Here is a 23,701-nt window from a genome sequence, read left to right on the forward strand (position 1 = left end):
ACATGACAGTGCTCTTCAAGAAGTCTCTTCAGTTATGTTTGGTTCGCGCAAAATTATAACATTTCATCATTATTTTGAACTTCCTAGAACGCATCCGCAAGTGCATCTTTATTTTGGATTGTAGAAATTGTAGAAATTGTAGATAGTTTTAAAATACTTGGCGTTATTTTCACACAAAATATGCTTTGGGACGTGCACATAGAATCGGTATTGGGCAAATTATCTCGTGTAGTTGGCATGATGGTGCGGCTGAGACCTCTTTTACCTTACAGAATCAAGGTTCTTATTTATAACACCCTATTTTTTTCTACACTTTATTATTGTCTGCTTGTGTGGGGTACCACATCACATACGAATCTAGAAAAGATACATATACTTCAGAAAAAATTTTTGCGAGTACTATTTAACCTGCCTTACAATGCCCACACATCAGACTTATTTCAGATAGCAAATGTAATACCCGTTTTTAACCTTTATAATTACAAGCTAAGTCAAGCTTTTAAACGGGAGGTAAAAGAGAACTTACAAAGTTTCTTCATGAGTTATCTAATCTCACCAGGAACACACATTCTTACATCACAAGGTGTACAGAACAGTGGAAGGTGGTCACTCCGCGTGCCAATTATTCTACACAAAAGATATCATACACACTACCAACACTTTTAAATTTGTTTCTGAAATCAGGTCTTGATATTTATGTAACTGGTGTACGAGCTTTACGTGAACATTTTGTCACTCAATCTTTCTTAAATAATTGAAGAGCTTTTTTCAGATAAGTTGTGTTTTTTGCGTTTATATTTGTGCATATTTCACATATAGTCAATTGCTATGTATATATATATGTCTCCTGTTCAATCGCTGTTTGCCTTGTAAAGGAGGCTGCAGGCTCTAGTCAAGTCGCTTGCCCAAAGCGACTTTTACCCGCAGTCTCCTCCATCACTGATGGAAATAAAGAAGTTATTATTATTATTATTATTATTATTATTATTATTATTATTATTGTTGTTGTTGTTGTTGTTGTTGTTGTTGTTGTTAATTTCCCTGGCATTAGGATTAAAATATGTGGCATGTAGATTACATTGTTTTGGCACTTGGATTAAATGTGTGGTACCTGGATTAAATTGACTGGCACACGGACTAAAATAGCTGGTACTTGGAATAATTTGAGTGGCAAAACCTGTAGTTTCATGGCAGCCATAGTATTACTTTTGAAATAATGATCCTGCACATTTGCTTACAAATAAAAAAAAAAAGATTCTTGCTAGATTAACCATTTCACTGTCATGTGGTACACGTTTTGTACTATATTTTGGCACTAGCGCTGTATTATGCAAGCCTGTTTGTATGAAGCAGCTAAACACGCCAACTTCCTGCCTCTGTTACACTTGTGGCAACTGTACAGTCAGCATGACTCATCAAATTGTGCTGTGGCTGTGCCTTAGAACAGGTGATTAGTCCATGCAGTCTGTGGGTCAGTATGCTTTAAGTGCATTGATTGTGCCTGCCTATTTTGGTCTTTGTGAGCTGTAAAACCAAGTCACGCACCTGGCACCTACAACAGGTTTAGTCGGTGCTTGCATTTTCTGGCATGTACTGGTGACGTAAAAAAGGCAATGCTCACAAAGTCACACGAGGTTGCGAGCGTAGCTCCTAGCTGTGAAAGCCACATTTCAGTGAGGGTTAGGGCTTGTGCACACACTCTGGCTGGTTGTAATCAGCAGTCATGCCACTAGTGTTTTTTGGTGGTTGTTAAACTTCATTAATCTATCAATATGACACACAGCAACTTGGTTATGCAAACCGGTGTTGCATAAGATGCCAGCAATCAACAACGCGAGCCAAGCTGAGCTGCGCGTGGGTGATGCAGCTGTGCCGCGAGACGAGTCTTCTTCACAGTCTCCCCCCGGACGAAAAGAGTTATCCAGGCGCCTTAAGGATTGGGAGGCAGAGGGTCGTGGTAGGGCTTGAGATGCGAGATGTGGACAATGTCACATCCACGCCGGCGCTAGTCGTCGGCTGGTGACGGTGGCTCATGAAGAAAATTCACCAGGGATGTTCGCTCCAAGACTCCGTAAGGCCCTTCGAATTTTGGGACGAGTTTCGAGGAAAGCCCCAGCATTTGGAAAGGCACAGACAGCCACAGAAGAACGCCTGGAGCATGGGTGTTGTTTGGAAGCGAGTTGGTGCGGTTTTCTTTCTGGCGCTGTTGTTGCTCTGCCGCAAAGGAGCACACTAGCTGGCGGCATTCTTCGCCTTGTCGGAAGGCGTCAGGACGGTATGAAAGGAGCGTGTTGATGGTATGTGTAGGCTCGCGGCCATACAGGAGGAAGAAAGGTGAAAATACCATAGTGGCCAGGATTGCGCTGTTGTATGCGAACGTGGTGAATGGAAGGATGCGGTCTCAGTTACCATGATCACATGCCAAGCACATCGAGAGCATATCACCAAGTGTGTGGTTAAATCGCTGTGTGAGCCCGTTAGTCTGCGGATGGTATGCCATGCTTGACCGATGAATAATGTGGCATTCCGAAAGCAAACCTTCAATGACTTCGGAGAGGAAGGCGCGACCTCGATCGCTGAGGAGTTCTCGAGGTGCGCCGTGTCGAAGGATGAAGCGATGTAGGACAAAAGAGGCTACATCCCATGCTGTTGCACTTGGTAAAGCAGCAGTTTCGGCATAGCGTGTCAAATGTTCGACAGCAACTATGATCCACCGATTGCCGTCTGGTGTCATAGGAAGCGGCGGGCCGTATAGGTCGATGCTGACGCGATCGAAGAGTGTGGCAGGGCATGTTAGTGGCTGCAACGTACCAGACGGACGTAAAGGCGGCGATTTACGGCGTTGACAGGCAAGACAGCACCGAACAAACTTTTGTACAAAATTTGACATGCCGTGCCAGTAGTAGCAGTGGTGAATTTGTTCGTACGTCTTGAAAACTCCGGCGTAGCCACACTGTGGATCGTTGTAGAAAGAGGCACAGATTTCTGACCTAATGCTGCGGGGAATCACCAGAAGCCGCCGACGGCCTTCAGAAGCGTAATTGCGTCAATGGAGCAGCTGGTCACAAATGGCAAAATTAACTGCTTTGTGTCGGAGGGTACGGGATACAGGGATGGTTGATGATCCAGATAGATCGTTGAAAAGAGAAGCAATCCACGGGTCACAACATGTCCATGTCAAGAGATGACACGGAGTCTGCGGAAGTTGTTCCGCAGGCCGAGTCTGGAGGTAAAGATGAACGAGGCAAGGCGTCTGCGTCTGAGTGTGTGCACCTGCTGTGGCATACAATGCGAATGTTGTACTGCTGGATGCGTAGTGCCCAATGGGCTAGGCAGCCAGTGGGATCTTTCAAGTTGGCCAGCCAACAAAGTGCGTGGTAATCTGTGATCAAGACAAATGGGTGCTCGTACAAGTATGGTCGGAACTTGCCAAGTGCCCATACTAAAGCCAAGCACTCTTTTTCAGTCACGCTGTAATTGGCCTCATGCTTCGTCAGCATGCGACTCGCATAGCGACTGCGTATTCGGGGTAGCCGGGCTTTCATTGGGCGAGGACGGCACCAAGACCAACCCTGTTTGCATCTGTATGTACCTCAGTTGCAGCTGACGGGTTGAAATGGCGAAGAATAGGTGCGGCAGTGAGAAGACGATGCAGTGTAGCAAAGGCGGAGTCACATTAGGAGACCAGGAGAAGAGGGCGGCGTCACCGCGTAGAAGCTGAGTCAATGGCACCATGATCGATGCGAAATTTCGAACAAAGCGCCGAAGATATGAGCATAGGCCCACAAAGCTTTGAAGTTCTTTGATGGTCTTAGGCTTCGGAAACTCGGTGACTGCTGAGTAAAACACTGGGTAGAACACCGTGCTTGGACACAACGTGGCCTAAAACGGTGAGCTCTCTCACGGTGAAGCGGCACTGTTTGAGGTTGAGCTGGAGGCTGGCATTCGTTAGACAGGTCAAAACATGTCTGAGGTGGAGCAGGTGAGTGGAAAAATCAGGCGAGAAAACCACGACATCATCAAGGTAACTGAGATATATAGACTTGAGGCCACGCAGCGTGTTGTCCATGAGCCATTCAAGCATGGCAGGGGCGTTACAAAGCCCGAAAAGCATCATGTTAAATTCATATAAGCTGTCAGGCGTAATGAATGCAGTTTTCTAGCGATCAGCCGCAGCCATCAGGACCCACCTGTAACCTGAACGCAAGTCAAGGGACGAGAAGAATTCTGCTCCCTGAAGACTGTCGAGAGCGTCGTCGATGCACGGCAAAGGATAGATGTCTTTGTGCGTTACGTTATTTACCCACCGGTAGTCAATGCAAAAGCGAATAGACCTATCCTTCTTGCAAACGAGAATGACAGGAGATACCCAGGGACTGTGCGAAAGTTGAATAACGTCACGCCACAGCATATCTTTGACTTGGGTGGCAATGACACGACGCTCTTCGGCAGAAACGCGGTACAGTCGTTGACGTAATGGCTGATGTGAACTGGTGTCAATGTAGTGCTGCACTTCCGACATGCGGCCCAATTGAGGTTGTGAAACGTGGAATGAACTTCTAAAGTGGGGCAGGAGATCAAGAAGCTCGGCGCGTTCGCCAGGTGTGAGGGTATCGGCGATGACACTCGAGAATGCATCCCTAGATGTCTCCTCAGGCACGGAAATCGAAGATGGTTGGCCAGAGTCCACATCGAAAGAGTCTCTGGGGACGTCAGCCAAAGACAATCAGTCGAGGAGTTCAGTCAAGGCATTCACCAACGAGCAACAAAATAGGTGCGCAGAGGGGATCGTAGAAGTATATATTGCTGCAGCTGCCAGCGATGTCAAGCGTTGCAAAGGGTAATGGGAGAGACTTACGGCTCATGAGGACATCGTACGGTGTGAAGAGGACCGTTGCATCAGTGATGGCATTGCAAGAGACACGTATGAGAGCGAAGGAGCCAGGCGGAATATCTGTGTCCTTGCGCACGGTAAGTTTATAAGGGCAATCACGATCTTTGTGCCATGGTGCATCACATAGAGGGGGAAAAATGGTGCGTCACACAGAAGGGAAAATTCAACTTCGGCGCGTGCGCAGTCGATCACGGCTTTATGATGAGATAAGAAGTCCCATTCGAGGATGACATCATGCGAGCAGGCGGGAATAACGATATACTCGACTATAAGCAATGCCGTAAATAAGCACACGTACAGTACAGGCTGCGTGCGGAGTGGCGTGCTGCACGCCTGCCGTACGAAGAGACAGTCCAGAAAGCGGTGTGGTCACCTTGCACAGTGAACGGCACAGTTGGGCAGCTATCATAGGAACGGCTGCGCCGGTATCCACAAGAGCGAATGCAGGAACACCTTCAACACAAATTTCGACCACGTTAGCAGGACAGGCGCGAGGACTTAGACAGTTTGAATGGGGCACAGTTCTTGCCTCTTGTGGGGATGAGCGACTCTCACATGTCCCCTGATATGCTGTTCTCCCGCATTGCTCCAGTCTTCTGCAGTGCGGCTTCACCGCGTGGCCTGGGGCCCGCAGCAGTCAGTGCGGTTGAAGCGCAGTGCGAGAGATGGCGCGAGTGTTGCGCTGCTAACCGGCGGGGTTACTTGGTCGCGGAAAGGAAGAAGGCTCTTCCTCTTTGGCTGCGAGTCGGCGAGTGCCGCGGATGTCCAGCTCGCAACCATCGGTGGCGGAGAAAAGAGCCAGCGGTCACCGACAGCAGGGCGCTTCGGCGCGAGCGACGCTTGCTCGTGCAGACTACTGAGTCGCCGTTTCCGGAGTCCTGTCCTGGAATCATGCCGTAGAGTCTCCAAAGCTGCTGCTGTGATTGGCGGATGCCAGCGGTGTACCAAAGGACAATGTCGGCTCGCATGTTATGGACAGCGTGCGGACATTTCCTCGGCGCGGCCACTGTTGCATGTACTACCTTGTTCGCGAAGCATGCGTTGATGTTAGACCGTGGTACATGTTTCGCCGGAATATGTAGTGATCTAAGGTTGGGGGGATGTGGGGATGCGCGACTTTCACGCGTTCCATGATATGCTGTTTTCCCGCGTAGCTCCCCTCTCCTGCAGTGCGGCTTCGCCGCGTGGCCTGGGGCCCGCGGCGGTCCGTGTGGTTGAAGCACAGTGCGAGAGATGGGCGAGTGCTGCGCTGCTAACGCTTGCCTACCGGCGGGGTTACTTGGGCGCGAAAAGCGATGTCTGCCGCTTTGGCTGCGGGTCGGCGAGTGCCGCGGACGTCCCGCGCGTGCACTGATCCATGCTTCTGCGAGACCGTCTCACGTGGCCTCCTTCGAACGCGCCACCGTTCGCATGACTGTATGCGCGAACGACCAGGCGTTGGGGCGAACATATTCGCTCGCTATCAGGTCGCGGTGAGTCAGACTTCCTAGATTTGTCACGCACCCATCGGCATGTTTGTGGATAGCAACTCGGCTAGCAGGCATTGATATATGAAAGGTGCAATAAATGCCCTTCGCCAAATGACAGAGTGTTCGTCGACGATGCCTCCTGCCCCATGATGTCGTCCTGATAGGAGTCGTCAGCATCGATACCGAGCACAGTCGCAAGGAGATTCAAGACTTCACTTTTTGGTTGTTCTGTTGAAGGTTGCTGGATTACTTGAGTAATGTTTGATGGTGCTGGATTGATGATCAATGTGACGTAGGATACTGCGGCTTCCTCCGTACTTTCAACTGCATGAATGGTGGGCTCTTCTACTATGGTGACAATGGGTGGAGCTGTTGTGAGTCCCCTCTGATGTCCTTGGAAGCTCTCTTGGCCGAATGTGCCATCCTCGTTTCCACCGAGGTAGTTCTTTCATATGCATTTCTACCAGCACATCATCTTTTCCACATTTCTGCTTGAGTAGATCAAAGGCATTCCCATAGTTACCGTCAGAAAACTGTAGTCCTTCCACGGCAGCTGCCGCTTTTCCGGTTAGTGATGACAGAAGGTACGTAACTTTCTGATTTTCGTTCAAGTCGGTTCTTTCATGTTCAGCTGTTTCATATTGCCGCCAAAATCTCTGCCATTTCATTTTATCGCCGTCAAACTTCATTATTTCTAGCTTTGGTTGCTTCACTATTGTTGCTTGCTGCAATTGTCTAGCTTCGCCATTAAAGTTGGGTTGCTCCCTTGCTGTTTCTTGTATTTCTTGTCAAGAAAGGTACGCATTGATCCTGTGCAGAACACTTATTATCTTTAATCGTACTCAGTGGTTTTTGCAAATTCCGAGTCAGCTGTTTCGGGTGTTATGAACTGCTCCATCTGCTCGTCTGCTTTCTTTAGCGAGTCTGCAATACCTTTGATCTGGCTGGCTATCAGCGACATCACTGTAGGATCCTGATTTTCCTCCAGTTTCTTTTCAGCATCGCTCACTAAGTTGGTTATTTGTGTCCTCAGCGTTTCTCACTTTTTCAAAATCACTTCTCTGTTCATCTTGAATGACTGAGTAAACTGCTGCTCGCTTATAGATTCTAGCGGCGAGCCGTCATCTGAGTCTTGGTCGCCCAACTATGTGTGTCTATGCCGCTCCTTGCGGCCGATGTCTCGCCTCGCTGCCATTGGTTCGCCTTCGGGCCTCCTGTTCGTCCGTCTTCTGTGTGGCCAGTCCGTCGTTCTGGTAGTCCTTGGCCAGTCAGAAGAGGAGTAGGCACTATCCTCGTCACGGCACCATGTTGCAGAAATGAAACGAGACAGCTGCATTCGATGCGAACGAAATCAAGATTCTTCTTTTTCCTTATTGCTTCTTGTAGCGCGCGTGCCTTTGGAGCCTGCCATCTTCTTCTTTCTCATCTTGCTCACTCCCATGAGTTTCAACATGCCCTTGTGATTGTTTGCACTGCTGTGTTGTCGTTCCTTTGTCCCAAGAGCACAGGTGTGAGAACCCTACACTCTTGAACTGCGACATTCAGTTTTCCTGGTCCGCTGGTGCAGGTCGCCGACGCATTGAGGAGAGCGAGCGTCGGCAAGGGGATGGTGAGCGACGCGACGGAAATTCTGGGAGGTCAGCACGAGCAGACGGTTGCAGAGAAGAAGCGGCGTATTGGCGAAAGGGCTGGCTGCCATACTGGAAGGGCCGAGAGGCGTCGCTGAATGCTTGAGGGCGCCGGCGGCAATATCGGGTGACATGTCCGGGAGTGCAGCAAGAATAACAGATGGGACGATTGTCAGGCGTCCTCCAAGGATTAGCTCTCAGTGCGGTCCAAGATGCAGCATGGGCTTCCGGTGGCACCGATTGGGACTGGGTCGAAAAAGACGCCAGCGGAGGCCTGCGTACTGCCTGCGCGTACGGCGACAGGCTGCACTGCCAGCACAGAGTTGAGATTCGCGGCTGCAGGTGGCTGATGGCATGTGGAAGGAACAACTTGAGCGACCTCTTCAGAAATGAGGGTGCAGAGTGCGTTTGGAAGACGGGAGGTGGGCTCCTGAGTGAAGGGGACTAAAGAAAGTTGGTGGGCAACTTCCTCACACACAAAGTCCTTGACCTGCGGAAAGAATGAGGATAGGTGGTCATGCATGCTATCAAGGCTCGCCAATGAGTCGTCGCTTCCCGGAGCACGCCGAGTCGAAGCGCATTGCTTCCTTAACTCATCCTAACTTTGGTATAGGCTGACGACTTCGGTGACGGTGCACGGATTCCTGGCTAGGAGCATCTGGAATGCACCGTCATCGATGCCTTTGAGTATATGGTGAATTCGCTCAGCTTCGGGCATGGCGGTGTTGACTTGTTTACAAAGGTCCACAACATCTTCAATGTAGCTCGTTAACGTTTCTGCCACCTGCTGTGCTCTGGCGCGCAAGCGTTGTTCAGTGAGCAGCAGGTCGGCTGAACACTTCCATAAAGGTTGTCTTGAAGACTGACCATGTGGGTACATCACTTTCGTGGTTGTGAAACCAGAGTTAGGCAACACCAGCCAGATAAGTGATGACGTGGGTTAACTTCGCTGGATCATCCCACTTGCTCTGCGCACTCACACGTTCATATGATGCAAACCAGTCTTCTACATCTTTGTCGTTTGCGCCGCTGAAGATCTTGGGGTCCCGTTGTCGTGGAACGCCGATGCAGGAGACGGACTGTGGCATGAACCCGCCGTGGTTGCTCAGTGGCTATGGTGTTGGGCTGCTGAGCACGAGGTCGCGGGATCGAATCCCGGCCACGGCGGCCGCATTTCGATGGGGGCGAAATGCGAAAACACCCGTGTGCTTAGATTTAGGTCACGTTAAAGAACCCCAGGTGGTCAAAATTTCCGGAGTCCTCCACTACGGCGTGCCTCATAATCAGAAAGTGGTTTTGGCACGTAAAACCCCAAATATTATTATTATACTGTGGCATGAGCGCCGTTTGGGATAAGCTGTTGGTCATGGCGGGCGGTAGCGTTCTTGATCGCAGCTCCAGGGTTTCAAGCGACGGGGTTCGAGTCCCAGCACCTCCACCAATTGAGAAGAGGTTTATTTGCGGCTCCTTATGCAAAGGCACAGCGACCGGGAATGGGAAGACAGCCCAAAGCACTGTCCAAAAAGAAGCCAGCAATCAACAGCGCAAGCCAAGCTGAGCTGCGTGTTGGCGATGCGGCTGTGCCACAAGACGAGTCCTTATTTTCACAGCTAGAAAGGCGGTGTTCCAGTTAAGACTACAGTCGAACCCGTTTACGTCGGACTATTCTATATCGAACATATTCTGGACACGGCATAGTTATAATGAGTATATATAGCAAAAATTATGCTTACATTGAATAAAAATAGCAGCGACTCTCGATATATCGAACGTCAAGCAGTAGAAAGGTACCCCCAGAAGTTGGCTTTCCCTCGCAGCAGCGGGTAAACCCGGCGGCGCGGCTCCATCCAACCACTCTCGCTATCGTGACCGCACTGCCTCGAACGAGCCGTCGACACCCTCCTGCAAAAAATTATCCTGGCCCGCCTGCAGCACTTGCTCAGACAACCAATCAGGGGCTCTTGTGCCATCGCGCAAGATAACGAAGGTGCGCATTGTCTCGCTGCTTTTTTGGTTCATTGTGTGTGCGCCTTGCGGGCCTTCTCCCGCAGTTTTGCTGTGATGAAGCGGCAGGATTCGCCTTTCATCGTGAAGCTCGAAATCATAAATCGGGTCAAACGCGGTGTGAAGTCCGATGTCCCCGCAGCATGCAAGATTCCGAGGAGCACTCTCAGCACGATCTTGAAGAATAAGGGGCAGATTAGGGTTAAAGCGGCCAAACTCGTGACCCGGTGCCCGTGGCACCTGGCGCGTACGCACGGCCATGTATGAGTGGTTCATCCGAAATTGCTTCAGCCGTGCGGACTTCCGCATGCTTGGTGATGACTGTACATTCTGATGAATGCGACGAAGCCATTGCTGGTGTTGCCGAAGTTTGGAGCGAGCTGTCAGAATTTCTGGAGGCTGTTGACGAATCAGCGGTAGACGAGTTTGTAAGTGCAAATGATGGCATCGCGACCACAGTAGAGCCTGAAATTGAAGACTATATTGCTGACATCGTACCAAGCACAATTGAAAATGGGCACAATGAGGAAAGCAATAACGGTCCTTTGCCCACATTCTCCGAAGTGATTGGTGCGCTTGCACTAGTCCGGTGCATCTGCGCGAATGCGGAAGGTTGCAGCCTCAGCTGCTCCAACTCTTTCGACAATGTGGAGAAGTATGTGCGTTGCAGGCAGCGAAATTGCCCATGCAGAAGAAAATGAAGGACTATTTCACGCGAAACTAAGCTAGTTTCATCAATAAAGTGATTTTATAAATGGTATGTGCTTTTATGACATCCAATTATTTAGCAGGCTTATATCGAATTATGCTCTTTATCAAACTGATAGACATTTTTTTGTGAGTTTGATATAGCCGGGTTTGACTGTATCTAAAATTGCTGGTGGAGTACCTTTGGCAAACTTAACTAAAACGTCAACATATTTTTAGCACATATTAAGGACGGATATCTCAAAAGTAGTGCAAATCTTAGGATTCTTTCTAAGCAGACACGACTTCACTGCTGCTTGGTTTTTATTCCCTGTTTGCAACATTTGTGGTGAATCGATTTTAACATTTTATTTAGGTAATTAGCCATATTATTATTATTATTATTATTATTATTATTATTATCCATATTATTGCTGACAAAGCTACAACTTTGCTAGGTAATTTTCACCACAAGGCATGAAGCATGAACAGGCTTTTGAAATTACTGTCTAGAGACACTTCTATATCCTAGTCCACATCTCCATCATGCTGTTTCACAAGAATGTTATGTACTTGGGCTTGACTTTGCAAAGGTGTGTTGCTGCGTCTAATGGTTGCAGATGTACAGTGCAGTCTATTTTCATCTAGTGTTCAATTGAGAGAGGCAGTCACTCTGATGCCAAAGTTTGCCGTGCACCAAGTAGAGCTGCCCCCAAAGACTGAGAAGTTGAGGTGTGTGTGTGCAGCCAACCAGAATGGACCACTCAAGTCCAGCCCAGCATACGTGATGGGCACCACGGGACCCCCAGGCACAGCGGCCGCCATGGTGGTTGGCGGCCAGCCCCTCAAGGGTATCAAGGTGATCCCAGTGCCTCCACGTGGTGCGCGGCCTCTGCTGGCACGTCTCATTGGGCCACCGCCGGCAGGGCTGAGGGCCGTGCATCCCGCGGCCACCAACACCCCAGTTTCCTCTTCATCACTCATTGTGCAGGTGCGTGCCCTTCTGGGTCGTCAGTCAGCCAATCATCAGCTTGAAAATGCTCAGCCCACTAGGTGCCCGCCCAGTGTCCTGCTTCACAATTACCGAGGCTGTGACTGATTGTTTTCACTGCAGCAGCAGGTAGCTAAAGGCTTTCTGGATGTGGCCTTGGGGGTTGAGGGAAGGAAAACGCAGTGAAGGGCAACAGAGAATCAGGCAGTGTGATGAGATTGCAAAACTTGCAGGCATAGATTGGAGCCAGCTGATGCAATACATTAGAGGTCACTAAAGCAAAACAGTAAGGCAGGCAGGGATTATGCACTGTCGCTCTTAAAATTAAAACTTCTTTCTGGGCGAGCTGGTGCATACTTGATTTGACAAATATAACAGTGCTACTACATGCAACCATAAAGGAACAAGGAGCACTTGCGTCTCGTCCTTGTTCCTTTGTGGTTGCATGTGTTAGGGCTGTTATATTTGTCCAATCACTCTTACCATTTCAGATGTCTTTCGCCGTTCTTTCTTTCTTTAAATTTGTGCCAACCTTTAGCTACGCTACTGATGATGCTGCTGGCCACTGCCCCTCCTTCACCCCATCTCTCTATCTCTCTCTAGACACACACACACACACACACACAGTAGCCAAAAAAAATTGTCCGAATAAAAGAACAGTCCGAAAAATCCATGATCCTGTACTGAAAAAGTTGCGGATGGTCCCTTGTTTTAAATTCCTGCTTTTTGTAACGTCTGCTTGCATCTGTGCAAGCGTCATGTTCTCATCATACACACAAGACAACATTATTAGAGCACTGAGAACGTCTTGCATTGATGGTTGCGGGTGGCCAGAGGTGTTGTCGTCGGAGTCTGAGCCTCTTTGCGGCAGTGCGGGAAGGTTCATCCCACTGCTGCGCGAGTCTGTAATCAGCTGCTCGCCAGTGTCGATGTCTTCAGCGGTGCCAGTTGCCTCTTCAGTCATGGGCTCTTCAGAGTTGCAAAATCAAGCATGCCTAAAACAATCTTCAATCATCGAAGGCTGAACAGCCTTCCATGTACCTGCTAGCATGCCGAATACCGAGAACAGGTTAACTGAGTACGTCTTCCCACTGTCAAAGCCCATGAGTGTGTGGCCAAGTAAACGGGCCTGATAGTGTGCCTTGAGGTTTTTAATAACCCCTTGGTCTGTCGGCCAGAGCACAGTCGTTGTATTCAATGGCAAGAATTCAAGACAAATGGCTTTCAGGTTGTTTACAGTGTCCTGTGCCGCGCAGTTGTCTATGACTATTACCACTTGCCTCTTCTGGCACCCAAACATCCGGCCCAGACGATGGATGTAATCTTCGAACGAGCTTTGTGTAATCCAGGCCTTTGTATTGCCTCTGTACCACACAGGCAGGTTCTTCGCGCCCTTAAAACAACGCGGGTTTTTCACCTTCCTTATCACTAGAATATGCAGCTTCTCGGTATCAACCGTGTTTGCCCCGACCATGACAGTTACCCTCTCCTTACTATGCTTCCCACCAGCGCAGGCCTCATAAGTAAAGGATATTGAACAGTCTGGCAGCATTTTGAAGAATAGGCCTGTCTCGTCACAATTAAAGATGTCTGCAGGAGCATTCTCTTGTACCAGAGCCTTCAACTTACTTGTCCGGTAATCCGTGACAGTAGATTGATCCACGGCACCGCTCTCCCCGCAGATTTTCTTGAAAGAGACTCAGTGCCTTTTCTTAAACCCACGGATCTACCCGTCGGTGAACTTAAAGTCCTGAATGCCCATTTTTAAAGTGAGCATGTCGGCTTTTTTGCTTGAGCATGTTGCCCGAAACGGGAAGGTTCTTTGCTAGGAGTGCAGTTGCTGGGCCTCTTCAAGCTTCAGATGTTGTCCTTTCCGGTCATTTTTTGTAGTTTTGTAGTGCGACTGGTCAACAGCAGCCAAGGTCTTTTCTTTGTTTTTCTCTTAATTAGACAAGGTCTGTTTGGAGATATTAAACTCCTTCGTGACATCGACTCACGTTCGTCCTTGCTCAATAAGCCTGATGATGGCGGCCTTTTTGTCAAGCGTCATGGTCAAATATTTTTCATGCTTCTTCGAAACATATGGTGGAGGTGGGTGAACAGCAGGGGCCATAGTGTAAAAAAACGTCGGCATGTGCTGAATGAACGGCCGCAACACACTGAAATAGATGATATGTTGTACGGCAGCTAGTGATGGCAGGCGATGATTCTAATTGCACTGTACTGGATAAAAGCCAGCAGATCACTGCTGAAGAAAACATGCGCGACACCACCTATGACACTGAGGCAAAACTGATGATAATGGTGGTCATCGTGAGCATCACCTGGCATTCGTAGGAAGTGTCCAGAACTGGCCGTGCGTGACTGGTTTCTGGTTGTCAAAATCGCTTCCACCGCAGGCTACAGGCAAAAGCATGGCCTTTAAGATCGGCATTTCTTACAACAGGTGCCACCATTGCTACGTGGATTTGGATGCCTCCTATACTTGCTAATCAAATTACTATACCGATCCAAGCCACTTCATGTCCAATCCGAAGCTAGTCCAGCAGCTCAAGATTCAAAATGGTGTCCTCCCTGACTCATAGCGCTGGTCCATTGTGGCAAATTTTGTACGGAAAATCGGACTTCTGGCTTTATGTTGTCTGAAAAATCGGTCGCAGAAATGCATTAGCTCCATGGGAACTCTCATGGTGCATTTATGAAATCCGGATTATTCATCAAGTCCGAATTTTCTGAGTCCGAAAAATCGGTCGGCTACTGTATATATAGAATGCTCGTGAAAGAGAAAGAATCACACAGGAGAGATCAAGAGAAAAGGAAGAAGAGAAGGCCAGATCAATTATGTCTCATTAAACGGAATCTTAAATTTTGGTGGAGTCGCACTTTTGAACCATGTCTGTGTCATTTGCCATCGTTCGACATGAAGATGGTCATGACAGAGCCAATTCAGCACTTGAGAATCTAGAATCTGTTGGCTTAGAGTGAATATGCGTGTGACTGACTTCCAATGCTGTATTGACAGTTCCAAGTAGCCAAACCATAGTTAAAAGCGAAACTCAGTCTGCCAGCCATCTTATACAACACCTTTTGAAAAATCAGCAACAGCAAGTGTGGTGACAGCAAGAGCTTCTGACTATATTGTCATCAACAACCCAATCAGCAAAGCAGACGGTGCAAGAACTTGTCAAGCCAGAACCTTTCGATGGTACATCGTCAAGCCTGTCAATGTGGCTTCACTTTTATGAATATGCATGCTCACAGAACGATTGTGTTATATCTTTATTAACTACACTGCTACCTTGCGGCACACGGGGGAATTACATACCGTATTTACACGATTGTAAGCCAACTCCAATCTAAGCCGACCCCCCCATATCGCGTGTGACACGGAAAAAGAAAAGAAGAGCATACTAAGGGTGCATTCGGTAACGAAAACTTATTAGTAGCTGGCATGGTCACTGGACTACTCATCTTCACTTGTGCCATCGTCCTCCCAACCCAACCACATGCACCCGTCAAGGAGGCTCTTTTGACAAGTCCGGTTGGCATAAGTTCATGGTCTGCCGCCAGCCACTCGTACTCACAACGGAGCAGGTCCTTAACAGGCGAAGATCCAGGCTTGTTTCATGACCATGTCGCACTTCACTGGCAGGAACTGATCACGCATTTCAGTGACGTATGCAGCAAGCTTGGCCTACAGCCCTGGAAAGCGTCCCAACTTCGGCCCATGAGAAATTCTTCGCTTGCCGTCACAGGTGAAAATTTTGCTTCGCTGCAGTCGGCACTCTCACACCACCTGTTCAGAAACATCGAACACGCTGTGTAGTGATTTGTTTCTTTGGCGTAAAGGATGGCAGCCCTCTTGAACGCTGCTGTGAACGAACGCCGAATGTATAGTGGTCCTGCGGCACTCATGACGACCGGGAAAGCATGGAAGTAGCACGTAGCCGGCAGTCAAGTCGAACACGTCAAACTAAGAGCTACAGGGAAAGAGAAACACATGAGCGGTGTCTGCTCTTCCATGAACTATCGATACTTCCCACAAGCGCTGCCTTTCTGAGGGTGCCACTGCGAATGGAGCAGCGGCACTTCCATCAACTGTCGACACCCCCCCATGAGTGTTGTGTGCACTGTAAAACTCTCAAAAATTTTAAAAAACCCTTCCGAAAAGCGAACGAACCCACGGGATAACGAAAAGCTATGGGTAGAGCCATAGGACAAACACAAAACTGTAGCTGCATTGTAGTTCCCCTGATATCTCATTGGTCTCGCTTTTTTGGCAGTGCCATCTTTTGGTTTCGATCTTTACATAGGGAGAACTTGTACTGAGTTTCCCAAGTAATGCAAATTAACTTAGATGAAGTAAAAATGCTTACCATTGCAAAGAATCATCAGTAGATTGTTTGTCATGAAGACAAAGCATATTGAGTGATGCTGAAGCTTATGTAAGGAGTGCGCCCCTTTTAATGAAGTTTTACTTTCCTCTCTCTTGCCAGTGTTCCTGACAAATATGACTTGCCCAACAGCGCCTCCCCCCTCCCCATCCTGCTTGGCATCGAAATCACCTCAGGCCTTGTCAAAAAAAAAAAAAAAAGCCTGGCTACATGCCTGGATGTCCACATTTAAGTCATTAATCGAAACAAACAATTCAATACAGGTGAAGTTGTTGGAAGTTTGCAAGTGCAGCTGCAGCCAAGAAAAGAGCAAAATATGCTTCAGCCAGCAGTTTGATACTTTTATTGCATTGTCATAAGCAAGGAAGAATATATTCACTGGTATTCACAAACGGAGAACCTTCCTTGAGAGAGATTTATGCGACAACCTCAAAAGTCGCTGCACTGTTTAATTAACATTCCCAGCCCAGTTGGCTAAGGAGGGCTGCAGCAACTTCCTCAAGAATATTTTGCAATGTTCCTCAGTATGAGCATGGTCCTTTCTCCCACACATTAACTGCCGACGCTTTGTGAAATGTGGGAGTACTGCTGACATCAATAGGTGGCACAGATTGCTGCTTTTTCGAATCTCATCTGTCTTCTTGACCTGCTGAACAAAGATGCAAGTCAGCTGGCAAAGATTAACAACTTCCATTTTAGGGTCTGTCAAACCTCCATTGTCCATATTTGCGATCAGCCCGTAGAGTAGCCCCGTTGATTCTGGTGCTTCCAGCAGGATCTTGCACAATTTGCATGGCAGCTGAAAACCAGTGTCAAATGTTTCATAAAGCAACTTGATTGTGGTAAGGAAGGGTTCTGCTCTAAGAATCGTAACATCATAAATAAAGTTATGCAGCACAAAGTTATGCACAGGCTTCGGAACTTCCAAAAGCACTCACATTAAAAGCATTGGGGGCATGCCACCGTATGGAACAAGGTCATGCAACTGCCATTCTTTCTGTAGGCTGCCCTTCAGTGGGCCATCGCCCCTCTGCCCAACTGCTTCGTGTGTAGCGAGGTAGCCTGGATGCTCCATCGCCGCCTGCCATCTCATACAGAATACCTGCCCGTCCAACCCGAAGCGGATCATCGACTCTTCACTTTGCTTCCGTTTCTGGCCACAAACGCACTTCCCGTCTGGCAACCTGGCTGTACTATCAGTGAGGCCACCCCGTCCCAGCTGCTACTTAGCCCAGAACTGTTTCTCGGCCAGTCGGGGCATGCCACCATATAAAACAAGGTCATGCAACTGCCATTCTTTTGGTAGGCCGCCCTTCAGTGGGCCATCGCCCCTCTGCCCAACTGCTTCATGTATAGCGAGGTAGCCTGGATGCTCCATCGTTCCGGGCTACTTAGCCTGGAACTGTTTCTCGGCCAGTCGGGGCACGCCACCGTATGGAACAAGGTCATGCAACTGCCATTCTTTCTGCAGGCCGCCCTTCAGTGGGCCATCACCCCTCTACCCAACTGCTTCGTGCATAGCAAGGTAGCCTGGATGCTCCATCACCACCTGCCATCTTATATGGAATACCTGCCCGCCCAAACCAAAGCAGATCGTCGACTCTTCATTTTGCCTCCGTTTCTGGCCACAAACGCACTTCCCATCTGGCAACCTGGCTGTACTATCAGTGAGGCCCCCCGTCCGAGCTGCTACTTAGCCTGGAACTGTTTCTCGGCCATTCGGGGCATGCCACCGTATGGAACAAGGTCAGGCTACTGCCATTCTTTCTGCAGGCTTTCTAACCTGCTGTTCTTGGGAATTCCCGATGCTCACAACGAAAGCTGGGCACAATCAGAAATGCATGTAACCTCATTCTCATAAGAGAAGCTTAACATTTCCATTGCAGCGGCTGATTTGGAGCGTGCACACAGACTAGGTCACTTCCAGAAAAACAAAAATTGTCCCATCATCATCAAATTTGCACGTTTTAAAGATAAAACCGCCATCCTTCAAGCAGCTTCCAAACTTAAAGGCTCCTCTTTTGCGGTTCGCGAGGATTTCTCTACACGCGTGCGCGTAGCGCAGTAAAAGTTATATTCGTTTGGTATACAAACGGGCTCCCAATTTAAAATTCGTTTTGACAGGCTCATCATAGAAGACAAGCAGTTTGTCTATGATGCCGAGTCTGATTCAGTCACAGAACTAACAAAGTAGCGATCAACTCGAATTGAAAATCTTCCATTTTCCCACTCTACCCTACCCAGTTATGCGCCGTCAAGGAGCCCCACGTTTCACGCAATGAAAGTTATGTTAACCAATGCTCGAAGCTTCATGCCAAAAAAGAAACACTGGAAATTATCATCACGGATGATGACACTGACATTGTTGTTATCACAGAGTCATAGCTAAACTCTGATATCGAGGACCATTAACTTCTGAACAACCCATCGTATACCATTTATAGGCAAGATAGGACCGGTCGTCGGGGAGGTGGGGTCTTGGTATCTGTCAAACTATGGCTAGTCTCTTCTCGCTTAGCTACTGATGGTCACCACAAGATCCTTTGTCTCAAGATAGTAATGCCGACAAGCACGACCATACTGATTTCTTGTTACCATCTCCTTGATTGTGACATTACATTTACAAGCGAACTTAATTCCATCACACGCAATGTGATCTCCCGTTTTCCTCGTGCTAATCTTGTGCTATGGCGGCGACTTCAACTTTCCTGATATTGACTGGGAAAACTGCATCGCTTCAGCCCGCGCGTCCAAAGATTTCCTAGAAGCAGTTCTTATGTACAGCCTTAGTCAATGTGATAGGAGGATGTGGGCCCAGGCCTCAAGCACACAGGGATGGCACAATGAACACAGAGAGGCTTTAATGACATGGGGACGGGACTAGGATAACGTACACGATAACACACACACAGTTCCTTTCATAAATGTCTGTCGCGTAAGTATCGTCACGCTCAGCGTCAATGTAGGAAGGCGTCCGATAGCGCGTCGGTATCACACACTCACGGCACGAAGAGGCGCAGAGATGAATCTCGAGCGGCGAGTGGCGCAGGTACTGGAGGCCGGGGCGGGTGCCCGGCACACGACGAGCCACTCGCGCGACAGCAGGGTCGGGACGTCGGCCCGCCACAGGGTAGACCGTTCGGAAGGCTTAGCTGCACCGGAACATGCCGGTGTCGGATGCTCGCCCAGCAGTGGAGCAGGCCGGTTGACGACCAAGGACAGCCCGGCCTGTTCTGCCAGCACACCCAGGAACACCGGCCTTGGGTAGATGACTGCTCGGCTCGTTCGGAAGGCCAGCCCAGGCAGCTCAGGCAGATCGCACGGCTGCCGTCTCCGCCCAGACACCGGCTCTTCTCTTCTTCTTCGTCCGTCGCCGCCGCACAGCAGTCACGCGCATTCGGCCGCGACATTCAAACAGTCCAAACTCCTATCACATTTCCCCCCAAGTTCAAGAAGTCGAGGAGGGTGGCACTACGGAGTATCACAAGTCACACAGTTCAAATTATTACTCTCATGACACATTAGTCCGTGTTCGTAGCTATTCTACTTAGATAGTCTGCACCAACGTTATCACATCCACGAATATACTCCACATGAAAGTCATAATCCATAAGGAGTAAACTCCAACGTAGTACGCGACTGTATCGCAGCGGTTGGTGGTCGGACTGCAGGGTGAATGGTTTACCGTAAAGGTACACATGAAATTTCTGTACAGCCCACACTATGGCGAGGCACTCCCTCTCAATTGTGGAGTAGGCAGCTTCACGTGGCAAAAGTTTCCGGCTAGCGTAGGACACGGGATGAAAACGCCCGTCGTGTTCTTGCAAAAGAACTGCTCCGAGACTTCTCGAAGAGGCGTCCGTGCGTAGCACAAAGTGTCTGCTCAAGTCTGGAGCCTTCAGTATAGGCTGCTGTGACAACAGCTCCTTTAATCGCATAAATGCCTCTTCGTGTGGTGTCTGCCAATTCAGCCGGTTCGGAGAGCCCTTCTTCGTAAGGTCGGTGAGTGGATGGGCAAGCTCAGCGTAGTTCGGAACAAAGTCCTGGTAATATCCCGTTAGTCCTAAGAAGGCCCTGAGCTCCTTCTTCGTTCCAGGTCGTTTGGCAGTGTTGATCTTGTTGGCGGTGTCTTTCAAGGGCTGTAAAACGCCTTGCCCTACCACATGGCCTAAGAAGCATGTTGTTGGGGAGCCGATTTCACTTTTGTTGGGTTTTATGGTTAGTTTGGCTGTGCGCACTCTGTGAAACAAGCAATTTAATGTCTTTAAATGCTCATCCCATGTTTTTGTTGCCACAAGAACGTCGTCGAAGTAATAGTAGACGTGAGGTATGTCTCCGACAACCTCCCTCATCAATCGATTGAAGACAGCAGGTGCTGTCTTAATGCCAAAAGGCATGTACTTAAATTGGTATAGTCCAGAGTCGCACGAAAATGCAGTGGCTTCTTTGGACTCAGGGGCCATGGGTACTTGCCAGTACCCTTTTGTGAAGTCAAATTTAGAAAAATAATTACTTCCAGTGAGCCTGGCAAACATCATCTCTGCTCTAGGAATGGGCTCACAGTCGGGAACTAGAATTTGATTAAGTTTTCGAAAGTCTATGCAGAGGCGCACTGTGCCGTCTTTCTTTTTGACCACCACAATGGGTGCCTGATATGCTGACTGATTTTTCTATTATACCTAACTTCAGCATGTCCTGGACTTCTTTTTCCACGGCATTTCTGACAGCAAATGGCATGGGGTACTGCCGGACCTGTATGGGCGCAGTAGTAGTCAATTCCAAATGACATTGCAGGACATCAGTCTTTCCAGGTAGATCAGAGAATATATCGTCGTAGGTTGTAAGGACAGCTTCAACTTGGAGTCGCTGGTCCATAGTCAGTTGGTTCGAAATGACGACGTCTTTTGATGTCTGCGTTCGGATAAGTGACGGGTAAGGCGGCGTTGTCTCTGCAAGCTCTAGCCCTGTCGCGTCATCTGTACCCACCGTTGTCGCTGTTACCTGGAGCAACTCGCTGTTGGGTCGCTCTTCATATTTTTTCAACATATTTATATGAAATACCGTTGTTCGGCTCCCAAGGTCAACAACATAGTCCAAAGGACTTTTCCTTTCTACAACGTTGAAAGGTCCCTTCCACATAAGTATCAACTTATTCCTTTCACCAGGCAGTAGAACAAGTACTTTGTCTCCAGGATTGAGCTCTCGCATCTTGGCTTTCCTGTCATAATACGTTTTCTGTTGCTGTTTCGCTTTCGTGAGCTCTTGCATGGCGATGGCGCACGTACGCTCTAGCCGTTGACGCAGTTCCATGATGTATTCGTAAGAAGATTTCATGTCGTTATCCAAACGGGGATTTGTCCACAATTCCTTTAGCACAGCCATTGGACCACGGACATAGCGCCCATACAACAGTTCAAATGGCGAGTAACCGATGCTGCTCTGTGGTACTTCTCGGTACGCGAAGAGTAGCGGGCCTAGGTAGCGGTCCCAACATTTAGGTCGCTCTTGGCACATCCGTCCGAGCGCACGCTTTAGCGTGCCGTTAAATCGTTCCACTAATCCATTTGCCATGGGGTGGTACGGCGTGGTAGGCAATTGCTTAATTGACAGGAGACGACTGAACTCCTTCATCACAGCTGACATGAAATAGGATCCCCGGTCGCTGACAATCTCCCGCGGCAAGCCCACTCGGGAAAACATTTCGACGAGTCCTTCCGCAACAGTTCTCGACTCGGTAGATGGCAGGGCGACAGCGTCAGGGTATCTGGTGGCGAAGTCAACCATAGTGAGGATGTAACGGTTGCCTTTATCTGAAGTTGGGGATAAAGGACCAATAATATCGATGCCTATGCGAGCAAAGGGAGTGTCAATTACAGGCATCGTACCCAGCGGAGCGCGTCCTACTAAATGGCGCGGCACCGTTCGTTGACAGACGTCGCACAATTTAACAAACCGTTTCGTCTCCGACTGGACCCCTGGCCAGTAAAATTCAGCAACAATTCGATCCACCGTTTTCGTCACACCCTGGTGACCGGCGAGGATCCCTTCATGAGCCAATTTCATCACCATCCCCCTGAGATCTTTTGGCACGACTAGCTGATCTAGTATTTTCCCACCTGACACTGTGTGCTTCCTGTATAAAATGTCATCCTTTAAGTAATATTCGCTTGCGCGGCCATCCGCGACCATAATCTTGCCGACCTTTTCGAAGCATCTCCTCAGAGACCCATCGTTCCTCTGTAAAGCTTTTAATTTGCCTTGCTCTATTCCAGTGACTGTGGATGGCGAGACAGGCAGTGTAGGCAGCGACCGTATCTTCATTTCCTTTGTCACAGCAACGAGCTCGGTATCAAACTCGTAGTCTTCTGTATGTCCCGAGGAGGCGGCCGTGTTTTTAGCTGTGGACAACGTTTGGCCCTCTACGTCTGGTAGCTCTGCTTGAGCGGTGGATGACATCCGGTTGGCAGGATAATTCGTCTTGTCGCTGTTATGTTTCAGCGGAGACCATGAATTGGCCGGGTCATCAGGTGCACGGACACCTTCAATGTTTCCCAATACCACATCATACAGGGGATCTCGCATACATTTAACTCTTGCAACGCCGGTAAAGAATGGACTCTCTAAGTATACTATCGCTTCCGGTAAGTAGTGGATTGTGCGGTCCAGCAAGAACACGGGACTTTTTGTTCCTGTCATTTTGTCCTCAGGTACCAAAGAGAGTCGCATGACCACGGTATTGCAGCCAGTGTCTCGTAAGACAGACACCGGTTGTGATTCGAGAAAGCCTCTTCCCACTGGAAGATTTCCACTGTCACATCTGGGGCCTTGTCGCATTAACGTCATGTTGACTATTGGGACCGTTTCGCCACCTTGAACCACTACGTATCCGCCACCATCTTCTGTCGGCTTTTCGGCTTGCGACGGAGCCAGAATACACGAAGCTTGTCCTTGATTTTCCCTTCTTGAGGCTTCACCTCCTTGTCTCTTTCTGCCGGACCATCCGCGACCTGTAGAGTTCTCTTTAGTCCGGGACCAGCACTCCGAAGCTCGATGTCCCGCTTTATCACAGAGGAAGCACCGATTAGTTGCACGTGGCATAGCTGTTGGAGGTTCATTCTTGCGAGCAGAGTCTAACACGACCTCCTTGCATAACTTTTCTCTACCTAGATTGGTCAGGTTTTGTGCCTCTATAAAACAATCGGCATTCTTTGACAACATAGCGAGGGTATTACAGTTCCTTTCTTTCAGGAACACTCGCAGCGACGCAGAACATCTTCTCAAAAACTGTTCAGCAATCATGGTGTCCCTGAGGGAGTCGAAGGTCCTCTCAATATGGGACATTTCAAGCCAGCGGTCAAAGTAGCCCGATATTCTACCTGCATATTGTAGGCCAGTCTCATTGTCTTCGGGCCTTGCGTTTCGAAACTTTTCTCGGTATCCCTCAGCAGTGCACCGAAAGCGCTGAAGGAGAGTAGCCTTCAGCTGGTCGTAGTCTAGGGCTGCATTAGAATCAAGCCGTCCTATGACCGTCAACGCTTCTCCTGTCAGGCAGAGGCTGAGGGAGAGCGCCCATTTTGCGCGGGGCCATTCTTGACTTGTTGCCACTCGCTCAAAACGTTGCAAGTAAGCGTCTA

At 48.9% G+C, this 23,701-nt stretch overlaps 1 protein-coding gene across 1 annotated transcript in view; it reads left to right on the forward strand.

The window, feature by feature from the left end:
- Positions 1–23,701, forward strand: part of LOC142583441 (nuclear factor related to kappa-B-binding protein) — a 588,296-nt gene that overhangs the window by 495,502 nt on the left and 69,093 nt on the right. The window contains exon 20 of the mRNA XM_075693910.1: positions 11,429–11,673. Coding sequence (XP_075550025.1) covers positions 11,429–11,673 — 245 coding nt within the window. The remainder of the gene's footprint in view (positions 1–11,428; positions 11,674–23,701) is intronic.

Source organism: Dermacentor variabilis, chromosome 5 (genome assembly GCF_050947875.1).
Source record: "Dermacentor variabilis isolate Ectoservices chromosome 5, ASM5094787v1, whole genome shotgun sequence".
NCBI classification, from domain to species: Eukaryota; Metazoa; Arthropoda; class Arachnida; order Ixodida; family Ixodidae; genus Dermacentor; species Dermacentor variabilis.